This window comes from Urocitellus parryii, chromosome 3 (assembly GCF_045843805.1).
Source record: "Urocitellus parryii isolate mUroPar1 chromosome 3, mUroPar1.hap1, whole genome shotgun sequence".
Classification (NCBI taxonomy): domain Eukaryota; kingdom Metazoa; phylum Chordata; class Mammalia; order Rodentia; family Sciuridae; genus Urocitellus; species Urocitellus parryii.
The window spans coordinates 198,003,627-198,015,269 of NC_135533.1; the positions used below are offsets into that span (position 1 = coordinate 198,003,627).

General features: G+C 49.6%; 1 protein-coding gene across 1 annotated transcript in view; it reads left to right on the forward strand.

Moving 5' to 3' along the window:
• Positions 1-7,299, forward strand: part of LOC144253815 (trafficking kinesin-binding protein 1-like) — a 28,194-nt gene extending 20,895 nt beyond the window's left edge. The window contains 3 exon segments of the mRNA XM_077796479.1: positions 3,535-3,637; positions 6,501-7,099; positions 7,102-7,299. Coding sequence (XP_077652605.1) covers positions 3,535-3,637; positions 6,501-7,099; positions 7,102-7,298 — 899 coding nt within the window. The 3' untranslated portion in view covers position 7,299.
• The last annotated feature ends 4,344 nt before the right edge of the window (positions 7,300-11,643 follow it).

Genomic DNA, 11,643 nt, shown 5'->3' on the forward strand with positions numbered 1-11,643 from the left:
CAAAGACCTCTCTTGAAGCAGCTGGGTGTGTGCTGCATCTCCCCAGAGACACACTCAGTGAATGTTGCTCTCTCCCATAGCTCTGTGTCTCATGCAGGGCTCTTTGAAGGACTAGATTCTGTGATGGCTTTTAGAGAGCAAAAAACTTTTGTTGAACCTAGCACGTTTCAAATTTGCCCTTCCCAGAGGATGGGAGGGGAGCGCCACTGGGACTGATTAAAATGTATGAGTCAATGTGTTTTGTGGGCAAGCAGATGGAGTCGTCCTTCAGCCGTTGTGGAGATTCTGGGCCCACCAGAGCATCCCCAGCCTTGTGTGTGTTCCTCTCCTCTGTTTTGGGCTGTAGAGAGGCAGTGGGCTTTCTAGCCTGAGTCTTCAGGAGGCCTGATTGCTCCCCAAGGCAGCAGCCATCCAGATTTATATGGCAACTCCACTGCTGTGTTCCTACCACTGGTGGCAGCCAAAGAATCCCAGTTACTCAGTTCTCCAGTCAGGACCAGGCATCATGGAACGTGGGCAGTCAACGCCACTTACCAAGTGGACCACTCCAGGCAGAAAACGCACCAGGGTTGCATCAGAGAACAGGAGAGAAGGGTGACTTTCACTCGTAGGAAGCCCTCAGTGTGTGAACCTGCTGCTCGCCAAAGACGTGTGCTTATGTGTGATGTGTTTTCAGAAGAAAAAACCTGCAAGCCAACTACCTACAGTTTGCCAGCGTAGAAGAGTTTGAATAATCGAGGATTAACTGAGTTTAAAACTTACCAAATTCTATATCAGCATCAGAATTCAGGGAGAGGAATAGCAATTGAATATAAGAAAAGTCTGGAGCTCTTTATTGGTAAATGTAAATTAATACATTTTAATCCCTGCACATTAATCGCATATCAGCCTTTTGACTGAGATCAAGTGTAATACCTCCCCCATCCACTGTAGCACCCAGAAACCTTCTTGTCAGGTTGAGAGAGAGGAAGACTTTGTAGAGAAAGCATTAATTCTAAGAAGTGCTGTCCTTCGTGTCCCCAAAGTGAGCAGCATGAGATGAACCCACATTACCATTCTCTGAAAAGAACTTGTTTAGAGGGGCAGGGGCTTTGGTGTGTGAAATAGTCTTGGTGACTTCCGGAGTGAACCCTCACCCTGAGCCCCTGCTGCCTGCCAAGGAGAAGGTTTTACGTGTCTCTTGCTTTGGGAATCTCCTCTCTTCCTGCACCCAGGGCTGTCGCAAGCATCCCTTTGCTTCTCTGTGGCAAGCACGAGGAGCTCTGGCAAGCCCATCCCCAGGTGGCTCACTGTCTCTGTGTTGTGTCATCCCAAGGAAGGGAGGTGCAGCAGCGGCCAGGCCATCCATGGTGACATGGGAGAGTTCCCTCATCCAGGCATCCCAGTGGTATTTTGGAGGGGCCGAATCTCCCGCTTTGGCACTTTTGACCCTCGTTGATCTTCCTTGGTCTTCTAAAGCTATCCATTGCTCTGGGGAGTGGTGACTTCTGAATTTTTAGCAGCCTTTTCTTATCCCCAAAACCCATTTGTTTAAGATGGGTTTTGCTTCTGTTGATGCAACTGTATCTCTAAAACATCCTTCTTACCCTACCTGTTGTGATCAAAGATCTAATACTTAATGGGGTCTAGGAGAAAGTGTGCATTTGTGACCTTTTCATTTGACCTCCTGGCCATGTGTTTTGATGGGGGTATATTTCTAATGTTAAATTCAGCCTTGCCTTATTTGATTTTTTTTTTAATGTTCTCTCTCTTTCAACTGTTTTGTCTTAATTCTACCTGTTGACTGCTTTTTCCCCCTCTCCTTCCTGAATAACCCATCATCCCTGATATTTGGGATGGCTTTTTCCAGGCCTTCTGTTGCTTCTGTTTCTAGACCTTATTGCAGCAAGAGAATCGTGATTGTTCGGTTGCCTTCTCTTCATAGCTTCGTCCATTTTTGTTTGGCTTGCAGCAATTTCTCGGTTATCTGAGTTCCTGAACCATTTCATTTATTGCTTGAGGAACAAAGATTCATAAAGCCTATTTTAAATGTTTTTTTCCCCCTCTCCCTCCCATTTGCCTGGAGCTCCCAGTGGCTGTGAGGCTGCTTGCCGTACCAGGCGCCACGGGAGCCTCCTTTGACACACAGAGCCCCACCAGACCACAGTTGGGGCATCGCAGTCTTGCCTTGCTCCTCTGGCCCCGCTCACCATTTTTGTGCTTTGGCTTTGTCCTCACTTCCTTCAATGTATGTGCCTCCCATTTTTTTTTTTTTTTTTTTGGTTATCATTTGTTGTTTGTTTCATCTGGTTCCTGGTTTTCTTTTATGACACAGTCAGCTGTGTGTGGATCTGTAGGGTTTGGGGCACCAATCAGTTATGTTTTGTTTGCCTTTTTCTTTTCTCTTCTTCTTTTTTTTTTTTTTGTCAAACCCGAGAGAAAACGTCCCATAAGGAGCTAGAAGTTTCTAGTTCACAGCCTTTGGAATCTTCCTGGCCTTTGACTCCTCATGGCCTCTGAGATCCTAATCCGTTTTCTCCCAGGAGGTCTCTGGGGGGCTGAGCTGCTGCAGGGGCACAGGTGGGTGGGGAGGGTCGGGGGATCATCCCAGGACATCATTGTGCATGCTTTTTGGTGCAGCCTCTTTTTTTTCCTTTTTTCCCCTAATGCTTGAGTTATGAATGAGGCTGACCTCTACAATCATGATGTCTCATGACTACTTGTTCCTTCACCAGCTTTCTGATGCATGGTCTTAATACCTGTGAGTTTACTTTGCTCCAGACCACAATCTTCAGCCGCCTCAACAACCACCTATTAGAACATTAAAAGGAAATAAATTGAGGATCCCTTGTTGCTGTCTCGACTTCACTTGAAATCAGACATCCTAGAAATGGCAAGAAAGGAGCCAGGGGGAGGTGTCAAGGAGGGAGCAGTGATGCCACTTGCACCACTGTGTGTCAGACACTGTCCTGGAGCTGGGGCACCCCAGGGGGCCCTGAACTCTGGAACTCTTGCCAGGTTGCTGTTGAGGCTGCTGAGATGGCCACCTCCCACCATGTCAATCACAGGTGGACAGTAGTGGAGCCAGCTTCCCGCGCCCCTTTTTGTGTGAGCAGAAAAGGGAGCAGCACAAGCCTTGCCTAACTGCCAGGTGCCAAGTGCCTCTCCCCGCCCGCTCCATCCCCTCCCCTGGGCCGAGTTTTGGCACCTGTTTGCCCATGTAAAGCAACAAAAGAAGAAAGCAGATCCTGACCTCTGTGCAGGAAAACCAAATTTACCCCCAAGACCCATTAGCACCTCCCCCTGGAACTGGATCCACTACTGGCCCAGGAATATGATGAGGAACCCTGTCTGGATTGGGCCGGAAGCTGGGATCCGATGTTCTGCAGACCAGTGCTCAAAAATGTGGTCGTTTTTTGAGGGACCACCTTCCTCACCCAGATCCAGTTAACAAGGTAGCTCATCACTTCTTGCATCTGCTCAGGGCTGTGCTGGAGTTTTGTTTTTACCGTGGTATATTTGGATGCAAGGAATATGTTTTGTTCCCCGATTTAGCGCACCACCCTGGGAAGTGCATGTCACAGACCAACTCCACCTTCACCTTCACCACCTGTCGCATCCTGCATCCTTCAGACGAGCTCACGCGGGTCACACCAAGGTAAGGGTCCCTGGCCCCTGGTGGGCAGAGGTGGGGTGAACCCAGACACTCCCTTTCCTGCAAGGCTTCCTATGGAGCAAAGTGAGGTCAAGGTGCTCATTCAAAAGCCAACTCTAGCCAGCTTGAGCATTTTAGGAGCATTTATAGTCACCTGTGCTGAGTCAGATCTTTGCTTTTGAGTTGAAGCTCCTGTTGATTCAGATGCAGCGCACATGCAGAAACCTCAACCCACCTTTCATTGCCCTTTTCTTGGCCCTGGAAATACTCTCAGGCCCTTCCCTAACAGGCGAACAATTGAAATCCAACAGACCTGCAGCCAAATCTGCTGGATGTTTGCCCCAGAGCTTGCCAGTAGAGCATGGCGTTCTTTCATGGTGGAGTTACGGAGCTCTGTGGAAGCCCTTGTACCTCTGGCACAGGCCCCAGGAACCATGCACCACAGCCAGACTATAATGACACAAATGATAAAACTCCAAGACCAAGCCAGAGCCCAGCATGGTCAATTCCTTCTAGTGCAGCATCTGGAAAGAGGCCTTGTATGTCGTGGGTTGGTCTGTTTGGCTTGATCAGCTGCACAACTTCCCTCCACACCTTCCAGTGAAAGGGAAAGTGGTCTCCCCAACATAACAGAATGCCCCCCTCAGCCGTTCCCTCTGTGGTGCAGTCAAGCAAGATTCTGAGGTTTATGGAAGGTAAGGCTAAAAGGGAGGGAGGTGAGAAGGGCCAGCTTAGAGGGAGCAGCCATCCCCAGGAGCACCTTCAACTATGAATAATTCTCCGCAGGTCATGTGAGGAGGACCACGAAGCAGCCCTGTGCCCCGCTGAGCTGAGAGGAGATGTAGGGCAGAGAGTCTGAGCCCACGGGCGAGGCAGGGGGTGAGCACACGGCCAGTAGTGCCTGCCCTGGCAGGTCACATGGAAAGAGCTGTGTGTGCACGCGTGGCCGCCACTAACCCGGGGACTGAGGCTTGGATGTGTCTCTGTGGTTGTGCCTGGCTAACAGAGCCTTGACCGTCCACACCCCTAACCCTCTAAACTGCCCCAGCAAGTCGAGTGCCAGCGCTAATACAGGCCTAACCCGAAGGTCTCATCATCCTGTGGATCTCTAAATTTTAGTTCTGTCTTCTCCATCTCCCCTCTGGCCCAGAAGAACCTGGTTTTCCCATCCTGTGGCTCTCTGTTTGGAAAAAGCCACAGAACTCAGCTCCCCAATGAAGGCTGGTGCAGGGCAACTAGATGCCCTTTCTAACTACAGCCTCACAATGCAGACTGCACCCAAGTGGATCTTCATCTGGAAGACCACCCAGCTGTGTCCCAGACCAGGAAAACCATAGGAAGTCAGGAGTATGGAAGGGCTTTCTTACCAGAGTTGGAAAGAAAGGTAGCCAGAAACACAATTAAATTTCCCTCAGGATGGTCACACAAGGTTTTATGTCTAGAATTTTTTTTTTTTTTTACCCTGTCTTAAGGATACATCAACATTAGTAAAATTCTCCCTGTGCCTTTACAAAATCCACATTTTCAACCACAGGAATATGCTGTGGTTTCTAACCTCACATTTCTCAGAGTACTCCTGATCGCCCTGTTACTCCCACCTTAGCTTGTGGGAGATGGCCCTGGTCTGTGGTCACTGCCCTTGCTGATTGGCCAGTGGGGAGGTCACCTGAGTGTGGAGCCACAGGGTGTTTCCAGCCTGTATTTCCGGTTGAACTGTTTCCCAGGAAGGGCCCCTTTGGTCACTCCAGGGACCTGCTCCAGAAGGGGTCCCCTACCTTCCCTTTATGTGGTTGGTGCTCTGCCCATGGTATTTGGGCCTCCTCTGGCCAGGCTGGGGACACTCACCTGACCTGCCCCTGCCAAATCGGAGGGCAGGTCCCAGGAGACCTTTGGAAGGAGGTACTCCTTTGCCCTTGGCTGCTCATTCAGAAGCAGGGCAGGGCTAGTGCCTATTTGCCCCCCCCCCGCCCCATCCCTGGAGCAGCTGTTAAAAATCAGTCTTCCTTGTTTTCATAAGCAGACCCAGAAGCCTTTCCCCCTGCTTCCCCTCCTGTAGACTTCTTTGTCTGCTGGGCCCCTAGGAGTCTTCAGCATGACACTGAGTGAAGGAAGGATCTTTCAGCTTTCCTTTAGTCACTCAGGAGCCTGAAGCTGGGAAACTCTGTAAATGAAGGTCCCATAATACAGGGCATGGCTTCCTTCCACTGACCCCATAACTCCGCTCATCAAAATGGGTTTGGACAGCATGTGAAGGTGGTGAGGGGCAAGAAGGTGCAGAGGAGGGAGCTCTGTCCTAGTGGTCAGGAGGCTGAGGTGCTCGCCACCTGGCCTTGGCCCACGCCTGGGGCCATTTTTGCCATTTCTAAAATAAGCCATTGTAACCCATGGTTCTGGTTAGTGTCTTGCCTGAGGGAGAAGTAGGGATTAGGAGGGAACACTGGAACTTGAGTGGATTTGGTGGGGGAGGAAGGCCTCTTTGCCAATGAACTTCTTTCCCCATCTGAGAGCATTGGGGTCACTCAGACTTTAAATCAGGGTTATCCACTTAATACCCAGGTGTGACTAAGAAGCCACCTAAACTTGGAGCTGTTTCTTGGTCTGCAAAGGGAACAGTTATACCATCCAGCAGAGGAGAGCAAAGAGAATCACATGCATCTTCCATCCACTCACACCAGGGCCCTACTTGAGGGATTGCCAAGCCTCCATGGGTGAGGGGAAGAAACAGATGTGGACAGAGGTGTCTGGGGCTCCCATTGCACGGAGTCCTCCTATTATGTCCCAGGTCCAACCCTATGGAATGACCACTGACCCTTCCCCTGGTGCTCACGGGCATTTCTGATGGTAACCTGTCATCTTTTCCTTTCAGCCTTAACTCGGCCCCGACTCCAGCTTGTGGCAGCACTAGCCACTTGAAGTCCACACCAGTGGCCACGCCGTGCACTCCGCGGAGACTGAGCCTGGCCGAGTCCTTCACTAACATCCGGGAGTCCACGACCACCATGAGCACATCCCTGGGGCTGGTGTGGCTGCTCAAGGAGCGGGGCATTTCTGCGGCTGTGTATGACCCACAGAGCTGGGACAGGGCCGCCCGGGGCTCCCTCCTGCACTCCTACACTCCCAAGATGGCCGTGATCCCCTCTACCCCTCCGAACTCGCCTATGCAGACGCCCACGTCCTCCCCGCCTTCCTTTGAGTTCAAGTGCACGAGCCCTCCCTACGACAACTTCCTGGCTTCCAAGCCAGCCAGCTCCATCCTGAGGGAGGTGAGAGAGAAGAAGAACGTCAGGAGCAGCGAGAGCCAGACGGACGTGTCCGTCTCCAACCTCAACCTCGTGGACAAAGTCAGGAGGTTTGGGGTGGCCAAAGTGGTGAACTCAGGGCGAGCCCATGTCCCCACCTTGACTGAAGATCAGGGACCTCTCCTCTGTGGGCCCCCAGGGCCAGCACAAGCCCTTGTTCCTGGAGGCGGGTACCCGAGGGCCTGCCTCTCGGATGTCCCACCGTCACCAGTGCCATCGGTGGACTGCAGCTCAGCAGTGGCATCCGACGGAATCGCAGCTTCCCCACCATGGTGGGATCCAGCATGCACATGAAAGCCCCTGTGACTCTCACCTCGGGCATCTTGATGGGTGCTAAGCTCCCCAAACAAACTAGCTTGCGGTGAGGTTGGGGGGCCTGTGTCCCGGAGGAGATGGGCATTCTCCACCCTGTTCCCTGCCTCCCCTTCCCCCTGCAGCGCACTCTCCCCCTCTTCCCGTCCCTGTCCACCTCCTGAGCTAGACAAATCAACCTTGTGCCTAAGGGGGAAGAGTGGAACTTTGTCAAGTGTGTACATAGGACTTGGAGACCTTGTGTCTGCCCCGCCCTTTCTTCCAGTCCCACAGGAAGTGCCCCCGCGCTGTCCTCTGGTGAGGACTTCACCTGTGGAGTCTGGGAATGGTGGTGTCCTTTCTTCTTTCCTTTTGAGAAGCACTGAAACTCCCAAGTGTGTTCTTATCCCATGGCTAGGAACCAGTGAATCCCGGGTCAGACAGCTCCCCACCGCACCCCAGGGGCTGTCCAGCAGCCCAGGTCATAATGCATCTTGGGCCCCGGGGTGTCCTTGGATGCCTCACCCACCCTAAGAGCCTAAGGGGCCTCCATCCTGGCCACACACACCTGGCTTAGCTTTTCACAATCGAGAGCTTTTCTTTCTTTTACGGGTGGCCCAGCTTCTTCAAGACCGTCACTACTCTGCCTCAGTGGACAGTTGTTTCCCTTTTCTAGGTGAGATCTTTTCTTTTCATGCCTACGACTTGAAGTCATCCTGTGTTTTTTAATCAGCTGTCAGGCCCCACGGCTGACCCGGAAGAGAATGTATTCACACTCCCACCGCTTTGTTCAGCAGTCCCTCTGTGTTCTGTGTGACCTTTTGTTTTATTTTTTCCATTTTTTTTATTCATACACCCAGGGAAGCCATGGTACCGACAGTGTCTGTTGTCTGTTTGGTTCCATGACACCAAAATGCAAATTTCAAACACACCGAGTTGCTAATGAGAGAGCAGCGTATTCCTGGGACCCAGTGTCACAAGCAGGTTAATTGAAGGCCAGACCCAAGACAACTCTAACAGCAGGACTGAGGAAAGGGGATAGGAAAAAGACTTCTTCAAGAAATTTGCCAACCGTAAAGGGAAAGGAGAAGAAACCCAGCTAAACCGTACCCACCTGGTCAGGGCAGGAATCGGGCATCGGCCTTCTGCTGGCTCAAGCTCTTGCTCTGAAATGGGCAACCCACTCTTACTCATCGGGTCGCCATTCAGTGCCCACACATTTGCCCTCTTGTTTCACAACAGGATGGTCACAGTGAGATAGTTTCTTCCCCCAAAGCCCTTGGTCTCCTGGTGCCTCCTTTTGTGCTTAGGGAGAGATTAGAGGTGCTTATGAGAAGGACCTCCAGCCCACGAGAGAGCCTGGTCCTGTGGCTGTAGCCGATTAAGTTGTGAACTTTTATTTATTACCCGTGTGTGCCGTGTTTTAAGCACATACCATTCCAGCTCCAGTCGTGTGTCTGTGGCATTGCAGTCCAAGCAGATAACTTATTTATTCTCATCTGGGAACACTGCCCACCAAGGTGTTCCATGACCACCCGGATATTTGTGGAAGGATAACATCCTCTATACATGAAATTGTCATTCTGTGCCCTCCCTCCCAGATAAAGATGTGAGCTTCAGTTGAGTGAGTTTAACCTCACGTCCACCAAGGATTCTTTGAGGAAGTCCCTGAGGAGGAAGCTTCGGTCCCATGATTTCAAAACCATTTGTCCTCTGACTGTGAGAGCGCTGGTTATGTTCTCAATTTCCCCTCACCCTAGTGTGTCCGTACTCTCTGCAAGTAGCTTACACCTTTTTATTTGAATGTATTTTAAAGCAGTAGGTTGAATAACAAAGGAATATGAAAAACCATGGACTGATCGGACCACTTTATGTATTCAGAGAGGACCCACGCATCAGGAACACCAGTGTGAAAATGGGCAATTCAGAGGTTTCAGTATTTAGTATAATAAATACATTAAATGATCAACATCATGCAACCACTACCAAAAAGTGAGTTGTAATGCATCAAAAAAAATCAATAAAATTTTATTCGCTAACGAGTATCAATAAAATAAATTCAAATGATGGAAACCACCCTAGTTTCCTGACTAGTGTCTTCTCATCATCCAGGAGATGGGTTTCTCAGACTTGAGGGTGTTCATCTCTTTTGGGGAAAGTAAATGAAAGGCATACACCGCCCGTGCTGCGATCGCCTCCCTTACTTCCTACAGGAGACCATATCTTATGGTGAGACACTTTCCCAAACTCTGATTCCCTTCTCAGGGCTACACCCTGTTCCTCTGTGCAGTACAGATGGTCATGGAGTCAGTTCTAATCTTTGGCTATCACAGCACTGGAGTGGAAAAAGCTTGCATCTATGTGATTTCCCACAGATGTGAGCACGTCTGTGAAACCAGTTCCCAAACATTACCAACTGCTTTCTGGGGAGTCGTGTTAAGAGACTTAAGAACCAAGAACAGTGGAGGCCCACCCGAGGGGCAGTTGAGAGAAGAAGGAAAGGGTCGGATGCAACTTATTCTGCCACCTTGGTAGGTGAAGGCTGTGAAACCCTGCCAGCGCTAGTGGGACATGGCACATAGATTAAAACCAGGTACCACCATTCGGTATTGGTGCGACCTCAGGGAAACCACTTGTCCTCTTTGGGCCTTCCCTTTTGAATCTGTTAAATGGGGATAGTAATCGACCTTGGGGTTCATCAGTTGACAATGTATTTTTTGAGCATTTACCACGTACCAGATGTTTTAGGTACTAGAGGGACAGTGATGAACAAGAGGAGTCCTGCTGTCATGGAGTATGCAATCTACCGAATGGAGAAGGACAACACCGGACAGAATAACAAGGGCTATGCAGAGAATTACAGCAGAGGGGCATGAGGGAGGGGCAGCCACTTCTGATTGGGCAGTCAGGGAAAGCCTCTCCAGGGAGGGGCATTGAATCAGCCATGTGAGATCTGGCCTGGGTGTGTTTGGGCAGAGAGAGGAGCTGGTGCAAAGACCCATGGATAGAAGAGTGAGGATCACAGAAAGAAGGCCCATGTGGTCATTTGCTGGTAGGATAATGGAATGCTGTGGGGTCAAAGAAACCATGATACTCACCAAAGAGTCCATCTGATCACCATATTTCCCAGCCACTGCCATTGAGCAGGCCAGTGGGCTGTGAGCAGCAGGAATCCCAGGCACGGTTCTGCATGCTCCTCTCTTCCTGTGGGTTAAAGCTCAAAGCCATACACTGGAATGGTGGAGTCTCCATCATCCAGCATCTCCAAGTACGTAAATGAGTATTCCCCATGAACCTGTGTTAGACCTGTCATGTGAAAGTTAACTAAGCCTTTGTGTCAAACCAGTAAAATTTTTGGAGGGCGTCCCAGAATCCCCAGGGGAGTGAACAGGGAGCTGTTTTAAAAGCCCTCCAGGTGATTCTAGGGCACACTGAAGTCTGAGAAGTGCTGTGTAGGGTGGGAGTTCTGTGCAGGAGGGCTGGTTCCCTGCCCAGGCTCTCCTTGAGAAGGCCAGACAACTTCATTCTAACTTGCCTGAAGGGTAGAGAAAGAATGGGTGGTTTATGTGCTCAGCAGGGGCAGGCAAGGCTTTGGGGCCTGATGACCTGGTGTTGGGTCTTCCCACTTTGCCAAGTGAGAATTTAGAAAGAGCTACCATATGCAGCTATAATTCTCATACCTAATTCAGACAGGAATGGATACTAAAACCATTGGGTGAGAATTTGTTAGGGAGCAGGAGAGTCATATCTTCCTACAGAATGTTTGTTAATTTACAAAAGGCCGGGGCTAGCATCTTTGCAGTGGAGAGAATTGTGACACCCCACTTTAAGTTCATCATGAAGTGTAAGGTTCATTACCCCAAAATGGGACAAAGTGATACTAGTGTCCCCTGATGTGTGACATATTAGAAGGCACACACATTATTTCTGTGCTGTTCCTGCCACAAATGCAAAACCTGAATCATGAAGGTGATACAATATTGTGTTTTTGAAAACGGCAATGACCTGAAAGAAAGGTGGAAACGTTCTGGATTAAAGGAGGATAAAGAGACAACTAACACAACTCAGATCCGAATTGGATACTGAGCTGGAAAAGATGCTTTAAAAAGATAATGTTGGGACAGTCCGAGAAATTTGAATATAGAGCATATATTTTAAAATATTACATCAATATGAAATTTCAATAATTTATACTGTGGATATATGAGAGCCTGGCCTGTTTCCTAGGACATGGGTGCTAATGAATTAAGATAAAGGCACTTCATGTCCACAAGTCACTTTCAAGCTTATTTGGAAAAAAAGCAAAAAAAAAAAAAAAGTTTTTCAAAAAGAAGATGCAAAAAAATAAATGTTAATCTTAAAAAGTTGGAAGCACCCTAATTGAGGTTTCACAGTCTACAAAGTGCATTCTTCTGTCGT